The sequence below is a fragment of the Rissa tridactyla genome, chromosome 10 (genome assembly GCF_028500815.1).
Source record: "Rissa tridactyla isolate bRisTri1 chromosome 10, bRisTri1.patW.cur.20221130, whole genome shotgun sequence".
NCBI lineage: Eukaryota > Metazoa > Chordata > Aves > Charadriiformes > Laridae > Rissa > Rissa tridactyla.
This window is the reverse complement of record NC_071475.1, coordinates 21,999,382-22,019,578: the sequence shown is the minus strand read 5'-3', so window position 1 is coordinate 22,019,578 and position 20,197 is coordinate 21,999,382. Positions and strand designations below refer to the sequence as shown.

General features: G+C 39.9%; 2 protein-coding genes across 6 annotated transcripts in view; one reads left to right on the top strand and one right to left on the bottom strand.

The window, feature by feature from the left end:
• The window catches only part of TIMP4 (TIMP metallopeptidase inhibitor 4), a 123,148-nt gene extending 114,250 nt beyond the window's left edge, over positions 1–8,898 (top strand). For 2 of the 5 annotated variants that reach the window (XM_054216077.1, XM_054216074.1), the window contains exons 3-5: positions 3,969–4,083; positions 4,738–4,862; positions 5,035–8,898. In XM_054216077.1, the coding sequence (XP_054072052.1) occupies positions 3,969–4,083; positions 4,738–4,862; positions 5,035–5,232 (438 nt within the window). In that variant the 3' untranslated portion in view covers positions 5,233–8,898. The remainder of the gene's footprint in view (positions 1–3,968; positions 4,084–4,737; positions 4,863–5,034) is intronic. The other 3 variants (XM_054216075.1, XM_054216076.1, XM_054216073.1) reach the window with 2 other exon arrangements.
• The window catches only part of SYN2 (synapsin II), a 195,429-nt gene that overhangs the window by 84,306 nt on the left and 90,926 nt on the right, over positions 1–20,197 (bottom strand). The window contains exon 5 of the mRNA XM_054216069.1: positions 11,331–11,420. Within this exon, the coding sequence (XP_054072044.1) occupies positions 11,331–11,420 (90 nt within the window). The remainder of the gene's footprint in view (positions 1–11,330; positions 11,421–20,197) is intronic.

Sequence of the window (20,197 nt, the reverse complement as noted above, 5' to 3'; positions counted from 1 at the left end):
TTTAATTTTCTGCTGCTACCCTGCAACACTTCAGTAACTTTACAGAAATGCAAATCACCTTATGCTTCAGCACACAAAAAAAGAAGAATGAGAAGTCTGTGATATTATTTTCAGTCTACGACCCTGCTCTCCAGGAACAGCACACGGACATCTCTGACATCCATTCATATCCTGGAGCTGCTTTGGAGTTTCTCCCCAGTTTTCATAAGCGGCCTGTTCCAAACTCAGGCATCAGTGAGAGATCTTTATTTCATGCCCCTCAGCCTTGGAAGGCAAGTCAGAGACAAACCAGAGAGATTAATTTTCTAATATAAGATGCTCCACATCATTACCTACAAGGTAATTACTAGGGAAGTGTCACAGATACCGCTGCAAAGTCCGCATCAAGTTATAAAAGTAAAGAGAGTGAGGAGTTTTAAATAGCTCATGCTTGTACACATTTGCTAAGTGTAAAATAATGCATTAAAATAACATAATGTTGTATACAATCGGTCTGATTTGGCCACCTCAGTGGAGCAGGACGAGTCGCAGAGTGACTAATAACACCACAGAAACAGCCTGTCAGAGACCTTCAGCCTGCGGATCACCCACCTCTTTGTGCCGCGCGGTTTCCTGAATCACTGAGAACTTGGCTGACCAGAGTCAGGCTGACCAGACAACCCGCTGACGCTGTTCCTTACCATTTCCCTCAGATGCTAACACTTGAAAGAATCCAAACCAACAGTGTATGTCAAATGGCAGAAAATCCTCTTTTCACTATTACAGTCTATGTTCTCTCGGGTGCTTACAGACCCATTTCTCATACTGTAAATTTGATTACCTGCCATTACGATGAACCAAACGCTCCTTTTAACGGCAGATGGCTCTGACCAGGTGCTTCTGGCTAACCCTGGGCATAAACCGTTACGGGACTGCGGGGACGTGATAAGAACTTATGTAACATAGAAAATAAGAACAGACTTTCTAATAATCTCTTTTGAGCTGCAAGATCTATCAAGGTAAAACATGACTATCAATTCAGTATTAGTTGTGGTGAATATTTTTTCAGCCACACACATATTTGCACTTCCCTCAGCAATTCTTCCGCCCTCTTGGAAAAGAAACACAGAACCTGCACAGGTTACATTTTACTGCAACTGTAAATTCAGCGAAATGCCGCTGGTTCTCTTTTATATTACTCTCTATTACAAAAATTATATTTCTGTTATTTTAAATTCAGTGCATTAGGCTTAGCATTGAAACACCGGTATTTTTGTACAGAAATATTAAATATGATTCTGTTATTTTCAGAAATAAAAAAAGAATAATGATGGGGTTTATTAATTTGATATATATTGGTTGGCACGTTAGGCCGCCATACATTTTTTCAATTACAGTTATTTTCTTTTATATACGTGATTTATATGCAATTAAATATTTGTCTTCATAATATTATCATTATCGACTTGGTCACCGTACCTCCTCCGAGCAGCTGGCTAAACACTAAAGCAGCACCATTAGCTTGCGTGGGACTTTGTCCTGTGTTGTCAGAGTAGTGAAGTAAGGTGCAAGATATTACTGTCATACATGAAATCAACACATTTACCAAATTAAACTAGTAAAAGCAAAATTGCTAAGTATTTTTCACAGAAGCTGCATGGATGAGAATCCACTGGAAGTATCTGCAAGAGGGCAGGTCCCCTACGGTGGGAATACAAGGAGGTATTTGAGATAAACGCATCGGTACCCACACTGTACAAGGCTGCCTGCAGTTTTAAGGCTAGATATTAATCGCTATACAAAGCTAAGAAAAGAGGCTATGGTATAGTTGCAAAGGCTTGGAGAATAAAGAAGACAGAAGAATGTAATTATTACAACAGCAACATGCCTGAGACACTGAAAGTAATACAGATATTCTTTAAAAAAATATTCTAAAGCAGTAGCCCTGTACTGGTCTGGGTTGCGTACCTCACAAGGACAGGGACAGTGTCAATAGAGACTTTGGTACCAGGCTCACGTCTCTGCTCCCCATTCCTTCCCTTTCTTTCTACCTCAAGGAAGCCCCACCAGAACCTCGGATGTAAACGAACCACAGCACGGCGCAGGGTCAAATCAAGACAGCTTATTCCCTTACAGACAAGGTATTCACACTTCCAGGAGATGAGAGAATACGATTTGAGAAGATCAAACATGATTTACTGAGTTAATCGGAAGATTATAATCTTAAGAAACGCTTTAACAAATATCTAGGTCAAAACCCGAGATGGGTCAGACCGTAATTTCAAAAAAACCCCAACCAAGCATCCAAAAATACCCCAACAAAACAAACACCAAACTAATTTAAATATTAACTAGAGCTCCATTACCAGTTGACATGGATATTTATTGTTTTTTTAATAGCTAAATCAATTTGTGATGTCTGCATAATGCCTCAAGTTCATTTAGATCGAGTGGCAAGATATTAAAAGTTGTACCCTACTGAACATTGTAGCCAACCGACGGCTTCTGACCACGGAGAGGACTCAAATCAGAGGATTCTCACTTTGTTCAGGCAGTTCCTCTGTACTAGACATCTGCGTCTGGTACCCCCACCCCGAACGAGGTGGATTTAAGCGTAGCAGAAGCAGGGATTCACGTTTCAAAGACGGCAGGGACCAAATGGCTCTTGGGAGGAGCGTGGAAGGGCTGGGGCTGCCCCCGACACGCCGGGCTGGCACCAGGACCAGGCAGAGCCTCCCAACGCGCGTCCCGCCTCCGCCTGCTCCCGCCTTCGCCCGTCTTTCCGAGAACTTTTGCACTGGGCTGACATACCAGTCTACTTTTATCTAATAAAATTAGACACACTTTCATCATCTTTACATATGTTTTCTACTGTTTTCACCGCTGCTTTGGACTGGATCCAGGCTTGTTTTTTGGTTTGGTTTGTTTGTTTTTCTACTATTTCAAATCCACATCTAATATTTTTGGATCAGAAGCACAATGGCAACAACTTTGTCTTGTGTTATTCCATAAATAAGGCTTCAGAAAAATCAACACGGAGTGTATTTTCTAGTGCCCTGTAGGATTTAAACGTCCTGAGAGAATATGAGTAGCACGAGGGCGTTTTCCAGCGAGGCCAGCAGCTCCGGGGAGAGCCTTGCGCTTGTCCCCAGCTGTCCCCACACAGTGCGGCAGCACCGAGCAGGGCCCCCAAAGGGCAGGAGGCTGGGGTGTGTCATCGGAGGTGGTGACAGGCACTCTGAGCTCCATTAGCGTCTCATGGCTCCTTCTCACCTTCAGACACAGCTATATTTGTTTTGATCTTTTAACGGCTTGTTTAGGAATGATTTTGCTAGTTGGAACCGCTAGTTAAGGAGCAGCCAGGCCGACCACGGGACAGGCTTTGATCCCAAACCCACCCATTTTAGTGCTGCAGGCAAGAAACGCCCAGAGCTGGGTCCCACGTTCCAAGAGTTATTCGAGAAGGTCGCGTGGGGCAAAATCGTGGATGTGGAAAATCAGCTTGCTTTACTGACCAAATATAAGCGCAACGCTCAGTTTCTCAGCATGTTTTATGCCCTCAAAGACACACACCATCACACTGCTCAAGATCAAATTTCCCATATTATATTATATTCCCATTAATATATTGAGACATTTTTGCATCTTACAAGGCTGCAGCACCTCATTTGAGCCGAATGCTGTCTCTGCGTTACTCCTTAAATGGAAGACACCAGTAGAATATAAATTAAAGAGAAAGCTTTAAAGAACCATTAAAAACACTGAAAAAGCACATTTAAAAACCCATAACTCAAAAAAATGAGGGCATAATTTCCTCCTAAAAATAATAGTGTAGAGAAGGGGTATAATTGTTGGTTTTTTCTCATGTAAGTTCAGACTTTAGAGCCTTTTTTACAGAGCTGCACCATGTATTTCTTTCAGTTGTTGTTTGCAACTGTTTTTTCATGCTTGTTTTCCACTCCTGACTTTCTGTTTCTGATAATTTCCAGATGTTTAAAGGATTTGAAAAGCTTAAGGATGTCCAGTATGTCTATACCCCTTTTGATTCGTCACTCTGTGGAGTGAAACTAGAAGCTAACAACAAAAAACAGTACCTTTTGACAGGTAAAGTGTAACAAAACTAATGTACCTGCAAAACCAGAAGTAACTGCTTAGATTGAGCTTGCAAAAATATGCCAGCCTTTGTTGAAAATAATATATTTATGTCCTAAATAATGCAAACACAATGAAATGTACAAATTGTGCAAGGCTGTAATTATACTGGGATCTTAAATGTTTTCCATCCTTCACCCAACAATCTCAAAGCAGTTCCAAAGGAAGTCGAGGTCAGTGACTATGTGATTAGTAAACTGGAAATATGCCATTATTATTCATTTAAAACCAATAGTACTGATTTTCCCAGGAATGCAAACGTGCTTAATGAGACAACACATGCCCACCCGTATGCAGATTTGGGATTCTAAGTAATTACAGATTTTTCTATGGAGTCCTGAAACCTAGTTTAACATTTGCATCCATCCCTCGCTGGCAGATTATCAGTATCTTTTGAAAAATATCGTTCTTAAATCTTTTACATTTATTCAGCATGCAATCAGCAGACTAGTTCTCTCAGCTCTAATTACATCCATTGAAACAGGTGTGAAATATGACTAATTTGGTGCAATTAATTAAAAACTTCAGGTATTCTTCCAATTTATTTCCGTATTAAAAAAACGGATCTATTTGCTTGCCTTATTTCTCTTATTTTTTGTGCTGTAGGACAAATTTTAAGTGATGGCAAAGTCCTCATCCATTTATGCAACTACATCGAACCCTGGGATGATTTATCCTTGTCGCAAAAGAAGAGTCTTAATCAGAGATATCAAATGGGCTGTGGCTGCAAAGTAAGTACAGAACGAACCGCTGTCTATCGGTGGAGCCCACCTTACAGGCACTAGCAGCTCTGCCTGGTGGGAGCTGCTCTCTGACACACCCTATATTTTATATTACTTGAGAATAAATACCACTTTTAAGAAACCTGCGACATACTGAACGACTGTACTATTTCCCATTTAGATCTCCACCTGCTACACGGTGCCCTGTTCAATCACGACACCAAACGAGTGCCTCTGGACAGACTGGCTGATAGAAAGGAAGCTGTACGGGCACCAAGCCAAGCACTATGCCTGTATCAAGAGGAGCGATGGCACTTGCAGCTGGTACCGAGGTGGTCCTCCCCCAGAGAAAGAGTTTATTGATATCAGCGAACCTTAAAACTGTCACTTCCTAAAAAGCCTTGGAGTCTAATTCCATCAAACACTGCACGCTCACAGCTTTGAACTGCCATCCTCTAATGTATCTGTTGCTTAGAAACAAAACCAAATTGTCCTGTACAGCTAAAGTACGAGTCTGGGGAATTGGCACCCGCGCAAGATGAGGAACAAAACTCCTGGTGGTAGCTACTCCGTAAAGTCATGCTTTGTACGGAGAGGCTCAAGCTGAGAACGCTCCTCTGTGTCCTCCGAGGCGTAACACGTTGCCCTTTTACCAATATGAATGTACAAGAACAAAAGAATTGCCAGAATTTTGTCCCCTATTTCTGTTAACCTACAGAGTAAGAGCGCCCCATGTTTTATTCCAGATCTTTCCAATGAACTACGGAATGTTTTATAGAACTATTTTTTTCTGTATGAAAGTTTTCTGATACAAAAGAATTATTGTACAGTGTATATGTAAAGTATTATAACAATGTGCTATAAAAAAGATTCAAAAATCCCTGTATTTCCTTGTCTGTTGAAACAAGTTGAACACTTCTGTGATTAAAACAATCTGTGCTCCGTATTTTGTATGTTACTTATGTCATAGTTTTCTTTGCCTACAGAGTTGTAACTTTCATTGATGACTAAGTTAAAAAAACAGCCTCGATAATCAAAATCCTCTTACCCAATTCAATATTCCTATGGACTAGCTATACCTTCTTGAAAGAAAAGCCAGATGTTCTAATGCTTCACCATTTTATGGAACCAACACAAACAATGACAGGCTAAAACTGCTTGTATTTACAGAAACCACGTCCATCACCACGGCAGCTGCGGTACTTGATAATGCCTCTAAATATGTGACCAGGTTATTGTATTTCAGCACCGTTAAAGCCTTGGCTTTAGAAACTCATGTAAAAATACATGCAATAGATATTCAATAACTTACACTGCAAGTCATTTCTACAAAGCTTTCAAATATTCAACCATTAATGATTTTTCATTAATGAATACCCATCATACTCTGTCATAATGAATTGGATAACTCATGAACTTACACTAGAGAAGTGCGACAATGTATTTCGCCTTCTAGTTTTTTAGTGTCTTAGCTTTTATGAATTGATTACTGTAGTCAGTAACTAATCTCACACATATTTAAGTTTACAAAAGTAATTCAGTTCACGGTGGTAAAACTTAAAAAATTATTTCAGTAAATGCCAAAGTTTAGACAGTTGTCCAACTACTTGTGTTCTAGAAAGTGGATGAGAACTGTCATGCAGGAGATGGCTCTCTAACAGCTGCCATTTCTGACATATTTCACTCTCTCCAATTTTCTCCATTGGCTTTCCTTCACTTCATTCCAATTTTGGCTAGAAATTTCTCTCATGTATTCCTCGCAGGAGAACTCGGAATGACAGGCAGAGATGTAGAGGGTTGTGCTCCCGTTTGGTTCAGTCAGGTCTATTTCAAGGTTTAACACCAGGCTTCGCTCATTCTGTTAACCAGCAGGGGACCCCCCCGCCCCCGGGCTCCTTCGAGCCGGAGCTGTTCTTGCCCGTCGGTTCAGGGGACCAGATTTCCAAATAGTTCCTTTAGCCTGTCTGCTATAGGGTCCTCAGAAAAGCATTGGGACTTAAACTTGCAAAGAAAATATGCACATCTTTAAGCGTATAGGCATCTCTAATTCCGTTCCATTCAATGTAGTAGTAGTTTGGACATAAAATTCAGCGTGTCCCATGTATCATGTCACACCCTAAGGTATGTTGCATTGGATATATGACGGAGACTTGCATAAAAAACCTGTATAAATTATTTTTGTGGCATATTCTGTTCACGTTTCTAATGTATATTTTGACAATTGCATGAATCCATATTTAAAGGACAGATGTGAAAACACTATTGGGAGAATAAATTTTCTTACTTACTTTTTCTATAGCTAAACTTGTACCGTTTCAATGAAGTGCAAGCGGTGCAAGGCCAACAGGAAGGCACGCCGTTATTCCTTTGAGGAATATATGTCCCTTAATGGTCAACTTTTCATTTTTTATTTACTGTAAATCAGTTTCACTGTTGTAATTTACAATCCTAAATGAAAACACCATATATTTGTGCTGCCAAATGGAAGGCCTAGCTCATTTTCTGCTTTGCTAAGGACAAACAAAAAAATTACCTAACGCTAATTTGGACCATTGACTTCTTATGGCTACTTACAGAAATGAAAAGGCTACATTTCTTCCCAAAAGCGATTGATATTGCAGAGACAATATTGACAGTGATATTTGCTGTCAGTGCTGTGCATTTATACTACTAATTTACAGAAAGATTTGAAAAAAAAAAAAAAAAGCCTTATTTCCTCATATCAAACCAAAATAATTCCTAGACAAGCCTGCAAGCGCTTAATGACTATACAAAGCCTGAATTAAGCACATGGCTAATTAATATTCAATACATGTAGAGTGTAGCATTTGTTTCCAAATCCATTTTGATGTAATGGTGTCTTTTGAATAGTGCTCTGCAGCAAACAGATATTTTCTGCTTTTTAACTCAACATAGTTCTATTTCAGTTTTACAGCAAATTAGACTTAACTAACTCAATTCAGACTGCCTTCTTTAAGCACCTTGTAAAAATAAATGTTTTCTTCGATATTTATGAACAAACTGTAATATGAAGTGTATGACATATTTAGTTTTAAAAACATTATATATTTGACCTGCCATAAAATATCCCGTATGAGGTATTTCAAAAATTAATGGCCGTCCACTTTGATTTCTGTCTGAGGATAAATCTGGCCAAACTTCCCACAATTGATGGCACAAAGATTTTCTTTTTTTCATGTCAATAAATATAGCAAGAAAAGCTTTACAAAAGCCCCTCTCAGAATGAGTTTTTAATTTCCCTGAGATTCAGCACTGATAAAGATTATGAAAAGGATTAACTACAACGTGGCATTCCAACTATGTTATTTTCCTATCAAGATTTTTACTGCAGTGGCACTGATATATTATCATCAGCAGATTATTTTTACAACTTTTTTTTTTTTTTTTTTTTTTTTTACTACTTGAAACTGTGTATGTGCTATATGACAAGTTAGAGCAGAAATATAGCCTGGTACAACATTTGATTTTAATTTGAAAATGACTCACATGACTTATAAGAGGAGGGAGATGAACAGAGAAGGGAGACTGTACAGGTGAATGGTGGAAAAAACGCCTTGAATATTGCTGGCTTTTTCTCAATGTTCCAGTTATATTTTAATTAAATTGTCCAACAACTATGTTGAAAAAGCCGTGGTTTGGTTTTTTTTTTTTCCACGACAGAGAACATAAGAGGTGTGAACGTAGTGAAATAAAGGGAACTAATTACTGAGGGAAAGGCTGTAGATATGACTCAACTAGCAACGAGTTCAAAAAGCCTCACAGCATTTTGTATAGTTTTAATCAGTCTGAGATGAATGTTTCTGTTTCAAACAGTGTTTCATTAAAGTAGCTCCATTTTTACACGAAAGAATGGCATCTTTGTTTATTTACCTTTTATTGCCGTCTAAAGACTCGGTACAAGTGACCACCGTGGTGTGAAAGAAGCAAAAGGCAGAGCAGCAGCTCTGTACCTTGGTGGGCTCAGCTGAAACCTCAACGCACAGAGACCTGGAGCTCCCCCCGCTCCCCCCCCCCCCAACCGGTTCTCACTGGAGGAGAGGGAGAGAGCTCCAGGTTAAGGTTTGGAGCATAAGAAGGGAAGAGACGAACGCAAGAGGAACTACAAAAGTTATTTTAAACTGTAAATACCAAAGTCTGTAAAAGCAAATGCAGATGAGGCCAGCTCTTAATAAACAGTGTTTAAAAAACCAACAAAATTTAAACAGCGCGACATGATTTCAATTCATCAACTAGAAGGCTTTGATATTCAGATCATCTTGCAACCCATTCTAGAAATTTGAATAAAACGTTATCTTGCACCATGTCACCTAATTATTTTTCAAGCCACAAAGTTCCAAATAATTTCTTCAGAATGAAAGAAAACAACAAATGAGCTTCACCCCAGTCAGCTACTACAGCACCTCTAAACCATGTATGGCAGCGCAATACTGAAATGCATTGATTTTCCCTAGATTAACATTCATTACGTATAAATATGTAAAAAATACTCAGCTGTGAAGAACATTAACATTCAAAGGTTGAAACGAAAGACAGATAACTTATCAGTCCACACATTAACACGCAATGTAGAGGAACGAAGGGGGGGAAAGCCACTCAAGTATTTGTTATACTCTTAAGCAAAATATGCCTCATAAGCACGTTTTCTTGAATTTGAAGTCAATCAGTTGTTCAAGACACCAGTATGCAATTGAACTGGTAACCTTCCACAGGGTCATACTACGTAAAAATTAAAAGCTAACACATTAATTCCTGTCCCAGAACTATAGGGTATTTCTCTTTGTTTCTATGTACTGCAATTTAGCAATGGGCTAAAAGGCCTGCGTTTTCAGTTAAACTATGGAATCGTGGAATATCTCCAGTTGGAGGGGACCCATAAGGACCACTGAGCCCAACTCCCGGCTCCTCGAAGGACTGCTTAAAACTAACCCATATGACCAGACGCTCCTCGAACTCTGACAGCCTTGGGGCCGTCACCACTGCCCCGAGGAGCCTGAGTAACAGCTGATAAAATAATGAATGATAAATTGTGTGCAGAAAATTATAGGCCACCTTTAATCTTGGACATTCTCAGGAAAATAGAGATATAAAACTTATAACCATTTTAAAAAAGCGTATTGCAGAAACACGAGATGTGGTTCTGCTTCTCCACCTGTTATGAATGAACCCCCAAGGGGGATGCACTTCCTTTGCATTAAAAAAAAATAAAATAAAATATAAATTTTATTAAGTTGTACATTTTCCTGATCCATCCATTTCCAAATCCATCAACAAAACCCCCTTCCATTCCGAAAAGATTTAGCTGTCTGGGACAATATTTAGCTCTGCTGCTCTGGATCGGTACCATTCTCCTTTGGCTCTACAAAACTTCCGTGTAAAAGAATTTACTAAATACACAAGTGTGGTGAAAGCTCTTTTCAGAATTGTTGTTTGAGACAAACGAAGTGAAAATATCTGAGTTAATAGTCCAAAGAAACCTGAGAGAAGCGGCAAAGCAGTACCAAGAGCCATCCCACCACTCTTGCAATACATCCAAAACTACGGCAGAGCTGTACCATACTGTGTTTGTCACCAAAAGATGAGACAGATGTGGGCGAAAGAAAACCTCAGAAGACATTTTAGTCAACTGCTGCCACTGAGGCTTATCTTAGATGCCACCTTTGGTAACCAAGTGCTAGCCAGAGTCTCAGGACAGACACACAGCAACTACCGCTTGGGGACCTTACACACTAACCAACCTATTTCTCATGACCTTGCAATGGCACTGCAATCCCAGCTGTGGGACAGACGCTGCATGGATCACATTCTACAAGTGATGCTTCTGTGCCAGTCTATTCAATCAGCAAGTAGCCTCCCCCCAGTTCCTCTCAGGGCTGAAGGTATTTCCTCTAGAAAAACATACTCAGGGAAGAATTTCTGTTTAGAAACCATAAAAAGGTAGGAAAAAAATATGTCTGCAGCATAAGACAGATCATTAGTAAAGGTCATAAGTGTTATTTTTATGAATGCATTTATGTCTGTAAAGGACTGGGAATCAACGTCAGCTCAGGTTTGTGGAGATCACAAGCCATAACCACCCTCATTTCAGGTGAGTTCGAAGTCCTACACTGTCAGGCACACAGCCTTGTGCATCACCTACAAAGATAACAAACACTTAGAACGTATCAGAAAGGACTAGGTTGAAAACAAACCGTAAAAGTAACTCTTGCACTTTAATAGTGCACTTTATAAGCATTTAATTTCCCTAAGATCTGAAGTTGGTTAGGTTGAAAATGACTACCCTTCACATCTGAAAACATTCCAGTTAACCGTCACAATGCTTTCATGCAGTCACCCAGCCTCTGAAAGCTTCCAAAATGGCTTTTAAAATAGACAGTAAATGGGGGGAATGAGTTTTGTGTTTACAGTTCCTCTTTTACAGAGACAGTCAGCAAATTCAGTATTGGTATTTGCACGTACCATTTCCTTGTGATTTGGATAGAACGTCTGCTCAATTAAAGGGAACTTCTCTGGACCCAAAGTTTTGTAGACAGACACCAGCTGGGCAAACTGTAAAATAAAGCAAAACAAAAGAGAAAGCTTAGGAAGGAAACCACATTCTACAAAAATGATCTCATGCTGTCATTTTGCTTCTTGTCTTCTGGGTTTCATACGCTCAGCAAACACACGTATGCATTATACACTTGGTCTCTCCTCTTCTCTCACGTGCACACCTTTTTATTCCATCCACGCAATGACTTCATGTACAGAGCAACAACGAACAAAACCTCTAAGAGGTACACGTACAGAAAATTAAATACATTGGAATACCGTTTTTTCAGATACCTCAGAGTCTCTATATTTTAAGTTGATTCTGTGACAAAAAGACTGTTATAATTTTGCATTTTCTACCACCTTTAATCTAAAGATCGGACATATTCCCCATTCACGTAGCCTCTGGCACCTCACTCACATTGTAAGGCAATTTTGCAAAACTGGCAAAGAGAGAAAAGCAATAACTCTGTCATGTGTAACAAGTCAGGTGAAGAAGCAGCAAGGGGATTTCAATTTCCTAGGCTCCAGCCACGTGCCGTAGCCACAGGGAGGCAGTGGAAGAATGGCCAGTCAACAAAGGCATTGAGAATTTAAACAGCTGCATGTTATTGACATTACGATGAATGTTTTCTTTCTGGGCCCTTTCTCCGACATACCCAGCCTACCTAAACGCTAACTGTCCTCACTTAAAACAGAAAGCCAAACAACACGCGAACACAAACAGACAAAGAATTCTTCAATATATAGGAATGTACTTCGGGGCTGTTCTTCCTCTTTAGCGAGCACAACTCTTCTGTTGTAAGAGTTCAGCAGCTGAAGTGCTCCTGAACCCGCGGCTCGGCAAGCGAGGTTTCCCGGGAGCGAGAGGACTTTGGCAGCCAGAAGGCCACTATTGTTCCCAGCCTCCAAAGCCCTGGCTTGGACACGCCTGCGATGTCTGCCATTGTCATCATGCCAACATGAGACATAAACAACTCTGCACAACAGCCTCAAGAGCGGGTTTGCTGGTTACAAACGGAAAAACAGCACAGAACAACAGAAATCTGTCCGTAACGCTGCTTGATCAAATACCTAACTCCGTCACTGAAATGTGGGGTGTACTGTTTAAAGGCCGAAAGAAAACGAGGAAAACTTTGCATTGCATTTCCAGCATAAATAATTTGTTTAATTTAGTGGCGTTTACTTAGGTTTGCTAAAACACATATTTAAATTTTGAAGTCCCGTGGAAAATACCTTAATGATGAGTCGGTTTCACCCAAAGCTTAAGAAATCCTAGTTGGACCGTGTGCCGTACAAAACATACCTCAAGGAAAGGAAATATTATCACAGCTACCAAAATAAGGTGGTTTGCAAATAGGATTCCTGACAACTTACTATTTATTTCTGCTCCTGTCCAAGATCCAAATTCAAAGTTTCATAGAGCAAATACTGCCTATTAAATACTGCCAAACAATTATGTTCAAATACATCTAATTACCTATCTTTAAGTAAAAACTTTTGACAGAATCGTATTACTGTATTTCCTGTGATTCTTTCCTTATTTTCTTTTCCATCTCCACTGAAAGCAGTGAGAAACTGACATTATTCATAGGGGTTGTGGCATTCACTCAAAAGGGAAGAAAGCTATAATTCAGATTGATACTAGCAAATGTTTGTTCCCTTAAAATAAGATGGTATCAGCCACAGACAGTACACATCTATCACTCTGAAGTACTCTCTAATCTCGTAATGAAGCTATGAAATAGCATGTAGGAAAAGTAGGTGTACATTTCCCGAGGCAGAGGAGAGAAATACCTCAGATTTCCCCCAGCCGGGAGGAGCGATTCAGCCTCTGCCTGGGACACTGCTTCACCTGTGTATCTACAATTTTAGGAATCTCTTGTCAAGTTCTTCTCCCCACCCCCAGAAGCAACTTGATAAATTCAACCCAAATTCACATAAAGTTTTGGCATTCTCGCTGTACATCCTTGAACGGCCATAATTATTTCTTATTTTCCCTCATTGCTACTGGTTGATTAATGAAAAATAATTTCATTTACGTTTTAACGAGATTCTATCAATCTGTAACCGTGATCTGGACTGTACCTTTTTATATTTCCCTTTTGAGCAGCTGAAGCAAGCAAACAGCAGTCAGACAGACCGAAGCAAAAGACGGTTTCTGAAAATCCTGTTGTATCTGGACACTTTGGAAGCGATACAGAGCTCACAAATAGGCTGAATATAGAAAAAAGGCTGAATACACCACCTTGTCTGCTTTTCTAGCCAAACCAGGTTTTAGAGGTCTGCTGCAAACTACGCTGAAGTTTGATTTGATCGTTTTTAAAGTTATCAAAAAAGAAAAAAAAAAAAAAAAGGAGACCATATTAATGCTTTGCCTTGATTAGAGTTTTGAAAATGTTTTGTTGTACCGGACTAGCTAGTATGACCTTAAATTACACCTTTAAATCACAATAAAATTTATCATATTCTTTCCTGGGCAAAAGCATCACCTTTTCAGATGATAAACTACTGAATTATTATTTAATCCAATGCCAAATGTTATCAGATATAGGATGTTCACGAAATAGAGAATACTGGTAGAGCTACTCTATATTTAAATAAAGTATTTTATATGGATGCCGAAAACTCTCGGAGATTTTAGCAATTACCAAAAAAAAAAAAAAAACAAAAAAAACCAACACACCACCAAAAAAACCCCCAAACTCAGAGAGTTTAATATTTCAGCAGGAGTCTTTTCAACACTTTCAGAAAAAACAAGAAAGTAGAAAAAAGTTCTTTTAGCTCTTATTTTAGCTAGCTGAATTTACTTCTCATTTTCAATTTTTGTATCTAATTTTCAGCTCAAAGAGAGATCTTCTCAGGTACATATATTTACGGTTTTCAGATTATTTTTTTAAAAGGAAAATAGTGGGATTTTTTAACATTCTTTGTAATGGCAGCTCTCCTCTTTTCTACTAGGGATGAAATGCTTTCACGTCTAGGCCTAGAGGTTATTCCTCCATAAAAGAAGAGGAGAGCACCAGCTGAATTTTTTCTCCGTTCCAACAAAGTATGCTACAGATAAGAAATAACCGGTCAAAAAAGACACTTATTTCAGATAAAAGCTTTATGAGGTTTCATTACACTAAGAATGGAACACTATAAATGTGACTGCATAGACCATACCATAATCAAGTAGTGCGCAGTTAAAAACCCCACTTTGGTAACTTCATAAAGATTTGAATAATGACTTTGCTTATCACTTTAGATGAGTTAAAATGTGCTTAATTACACGCATGTCGTCCCTGAAATGCTCAGATTTTTTCCTGAACAAACTGCACAAACGTTTGCCTCAAAGATAATTAGATCCGATATTTAAAATTAATTATTCCAGATGGTGCTTTGTGCTACCTTTAGTTACAGCAAGCTCCTAATCTCTCTCACCAGACTGAAAGACATAGATCATTGTCCATTCCACTGGAGAACTTCCTGCTATATTGAATAAGATTTTCATGCAACAAACTACTTCACGTATGCCTGTACAGTTGCTGCGTATTATAAAGCCTTTTCTGTCAGAGATTTTCCTTTATTATGAGTATTCGTTATTTGTCCTCTTTACAAGTTAAGGCTGGCTTCTCCTGGCAGTGGAAGAACTCCTACCAGCCATCTCATGCTTCATGGTAACAACTAAAACAACCACAAAATTCTCTGGATAGGCTGTTTCACCAAACCAGATGAGCTGGCATTCTCTAGGACTACAGGAACAGGATCACTTTGATGGGTGAACACTTTTTTAATCCCTCTGTCATACAAAAAAATGGCGCTTTTAGCTGAGATTTAACTTATCTCTGAGCGCTCTACGGTGTAAGCACACCTACAGAGTGAAGAAATGTAATGCAATACCAGTTTACTTCTGGATTTCCATGTATAAATTTGCCTTTTTACCAAATGTATGCCCACATCAGTGTTTGTGGGTGAAATTATTAAAATAAAATTTCTAAGTTTCTAATATGATCTCAATATTCAGTATTGCTGCCAGCTTTCTTTGAACATGTATTATTTGGAGCAGATGATGCAAAACAGTTTAACGATCGGGTTGTTATGCCATCAGATGTTTAGACAGAGTAGAAGTTCCATCCTACTGTATACTTAAATCATTCCTTTGTAAGACTAGGAATTGATGAAAGACAACTTTCCATGGAAATGCTGCAGAGGTTCCAAGTATTTGTCTGGGAAAGGCACACTAGAGTAAACGACGCCTGAATATGCACATCATTGCCTGTGGGGTGGGGGCCTCAGCAACTGGAGTTTCCCTTTTGATATAGAAAGGGAAGATCCTTTCGCCTCCCTGTGACGACTGCGGAGGTCTCTGGTAGGCTCTGTAGGTTATGAAGCTGGAAGATGAGCTGTTTTATGTTACACTTCTATTATAGGAAACTAATAAAGAAAAGACACATTGACCTTTTGTATCGCCTTCAGATCGCACTGTGAGAAATGCCCTGAAGTCCATTTTCAGGCTGAAATATCCATTTGCATGTTTGGAAATGTGGCTGGTCATTCCAGAAATACACGATTGCCTTGTAAAAGTAAAAGATGTTCAAAAGTCCAAACTAAGTACCATCAGCACAAACATATCAGGGGTTCTTGACAGCCAAAAGACTGAGAGACAAACCTTGTAGACCCTTCAGAGGGAGAAGAAATTAAGCAATTGTGTGGAAGGGGCTGGGAGGTACGGTTGACACCTGGACTCTGCAGGAGTCAATTTACTTTAACCAAGATTTTTCACTATGCCTGTACTTTAAACACAGTTTCTGTATTCCTCTTTGTGGGTTTTGATTTTTTTTTTCTTAAATTACTATTACCTGGGAAATATCCGTGCTACTCTTTTTATGCTTTTCATAATATTTGTTCTCCGTTGTGACTGGCCTACATTTCTTCTATTACGCTTTAGTAAACATTAAATACTTTTCCAGAAGGCTGAGTACATACACATTTGATTTGCTATTTGATACCTAATACGAGCATCAAGGGGAACGGAATGCTGACTGTAGCTTACGTACCTCTTGCTGTCAGCAGGAGCTGACAGACAACTTAATGAAAGTATTCAAACTTCCAAAGTCAATTCAAAGTTTGACATGGCAACTGAACAATGAAACATCGCCTACAAATCGGTTTGGGCACATTAACAGAATACAGAAAAGATGGGAACTGACAAAAGAACTTGATGTTCCTCCAGTAGTTTTCCATTATTTTGATGCAAAGCCAAAGACAACACAGTTGGACTATGAATGGAAAGATAACTTATACGGACCCCGTGTCACAGCTCAAGTGGTAGTTTTATAACACAGACCAGTTGTTTCCTAACCCTTTTGCAGCCCAGCCTCACACAAGAACATACTGATGGATCTCTGCTTTGCCAAGCTGAGCTGCAAAGCCCAAGGTATTTTGTATTGAAGTCCTGCTGGCTGACCCATCACTCGGGGACTAGCAGTGTCTCTTTCTTCCGCCTGTGACTGCAGATGATCTTTCCTCACCTTCTTTATCTCCAGCCCTCCTTACCCTCCGGGGTGCTTCTCCGCAGCTACTGAGGTGGAGCTACTAAGCCTGCGTGGATTGTGCTGACCCTTCCCAGAACCGTTTGGGGCTCTGCTCCAAATTACCCAGAATTTCCAAAGGCATTTATTTGGCTTCCACACCTCTCCTGCAGCATGAGCACTGCAGCCCACGCTGCCTCCCAGAGGCACATCTCTCCAATTGCTAATCACTGCTGGAATTGACTGCTGGAATACAAACCCATCACATCACAATTAACATCTGATGAGATCTACAAACCTATACAAACCATTACGAATTCCTACAGGATGCAAAAGAAAAAAAAAAAGCCTTAACTAAAAAGCTCATGCCCTTGGAAGAACTGCGTGCAGAGCTTTTGCTTGCAAATTACCAGAGTGCATCCACGGGAGGAAAAAAGAAAAAGAAGTTTTCTACAACAGTTAGAAAGCAGAATTAAAAAAAAAAAAAAAAAATCAAAAAAACAATGAAAAACTAGAAGAGGATCACGGTCAGAGACATAAAACCACTTCATCTTGGCTTGCAAAGTTGGGTAGCAAGGCATTTGGCAATGAGAAACACCTTGGCTAATAAAAGAGGCGGTGCCAAAATGTGTGAACAGTGAGGAAAGTCAGATTTAAGGAAGACATGCAGATTAAAATTAAGGAAAAATAGCTCTGAGCATAAAAGGTAGAAAACAGATCAAGACATGTTTGTTAGAAAAGGACTAGTGAAAACTAGTACCAGGAGGCCTACATCAAGAAGCCTCTGGAACTTTTTATTTCAAAATGACAAGTTACAGAGGGAAAAGAGAGGTTTATGGAACTGAGTCATTCCAATGAAAGCTCTGAGGACGCCTTCTTGGGTGCACTTGGCAGCAATGAGAATGTGCAGTTCATTCCAGTATTATGGGAACATCGAGTTCAGTGTCCTCTTCAAGGAACCATTTGTGCACCTGTTTATTTTAATGGGATGTGGGCATGTGCTTGAGCACTTCTCAACAGGGTTTGGGGCTTGCTACAATAAAAAGATTTTATTGCTTTGTGGGGTTTTTAGAGATACTAAGATCCTGAAACTTTCCAGCTAACATAGTAAGTTTTTATAAAAATACTGAATTCAATGAAACTTCACAGAAAAGGAGGAAATCTATCTTTTAATGCAAACTGGGGTTTTGCAGATTCGGCCCTCCCATAGTCATTGTTCAGAAGCCTTGTAGCTAATGAAAATTTGTGCAGGTGTTCAGATGCGTCTCTATGAAGTTATCTTCAGAAACAAAGCATTATTTATGTACTTAACCATTGAAGTAAGACGTAAATCCCATTTTAAAGCTAAACATATGGTTAAAATACCTTTTTCCGCCCTTTCTTTTAAATTGTACATAGAATGACAGGGGTGGAAGGGACCTCTGGAGATCATCCCATCCAGCCCCCTGCCAGAGCAGGGTCACCCAGAGCAGGTGGCACAGGAACGCATCCAGGGGGGTTTGGAATGTCTCCAGAGATGGAGACTCCACCCCCTCTCTGGGCAGCCTGTGCCAGGGCTCTGCCACCCTCACAGCAACGAAGTTCCTCCTCATGTTCAGGTGGAACTTCCCGTGTTCAAGTTTGTGCCCGTTACCCCTTGTCCTGTTGCTGGGCACCACTGAAAAGAGCCTGGCCCCATCCTCCTGACACCCACCCTTTCAGTATTTATAAGCCTTGATAAGATCCCCCCTCAGCCGTCTTTTTTCCAGACTGAAGAGACACAAGTCCCTCAGCCTTTCTTCATCAGAGAGATGTTCCAGTTCCCTCAGCATCTTGGTAGCCCTTTGCTGCACCCGCTCTAGCAGTTCCCTGTCCTTCTTGAAACATACATAGATGCAATCGTGCATCTACAGCTTTGTTCACAGAATTCAAACTTACCTACATTGACTTTTCTGTCCCGAGATGCTTCCCTCATTTCAGCAAGATAAGAAAACATGAAAAACTTTTTCTCAAAGGATCCACTGGCAAAGCTGGATGGTAGAATGCCATTCCCCAGCCAAGACGCTCTCTTTTAAGCCCAGCACAGACAGTCAAAGGACTTCTCCGAGGTGGCCAGCTTCCAAACAGGGCAATACTTTACAGTGTTTGAAACTGCACCATAAACTAAAGAAGGTACTTCACGAACAGGTATGTTGTATGACTACACCTCGTAAAAGAAGCAAGGACAAGAACACTTTGCACCCATTTCACATCTGAACTGGAGCGAAGAATAGAAGCTAAACACACGGGAATGACAGCAAGGAGATCAGCCAGCAACAGCAGCACCGGTCGGAGTCTTGAAGATAATGTGGGAGAACAATAGCTGTGTAGAGGGGGAGAGGAGACAAGAAGGAGTGGGGATTGGCACTGGGGAGCCAGTACCATGGGGAGGGTGTTCTGGGATGCATGGCAAATTCCTTTATCACGAAGGGGTCTAACCCCCAGGTTCTCCTCATCACTGAGCCACCGTGGTCATACATTAAAGAAGCAGATATAATATTTACCAAAATTATGGCTAGGAAAAAATTATATTCTTAGGTACTTTAATGGGTAATACAACACACAGGTTTCCTTTTTAATTAAATATTAAGATTGCGCAAGAAATCGAACTTAATTTTCCACAATCTGGCCTTCAATTACAGATATTTGACAAGGACAAAAGAGAGCTTTTGAGTTTCAATACTGCAGCAGGAACAGCAGAAAATACCAAAGGATATGAACCACAGCTTTACAGTCCTGGTTTTCAGATTACTCTTAAAGCCTTTATTTAAATGCACTTTCTTTCAGTAGAAGCTAAGGAATGGTTAAAAGTCTGATTCAATTTTCTGCCCCTAGAAATGTTCAATGCAATGAAAGTCTGTAAAGGATGTCAGGAGCTCCCACTGCCGCTCTTTACTGCGGGGAAGAACAGGGCAGAGTGACAACTACCCGGCACAACGTTCAAGAATGTAGTAAGAAATCAGAGTCTACTTTTCCATTAAATTGGCCTCGTGGCAGTAACCGCTGGTCAAAGCAAAATATATATGTACTCAGTTTATATATAAAGTACTTCATAGTTCAAGCAAAGATTGATGAATATAGAGCTCTAAGAATTACTCGGTGTATAGAACAGAAAACAAATCATCGCCCCACTGAGGTATATTCATTATTTAAGAGCCTCTGCTTTTTTCAAGGAATTTCAAGTGAGCTTACATATTTTAGGAAAGCAAAATCATTTAGCAAAACAGTAATATTCCCTTCCTATCGCAAGACCAGATTAAA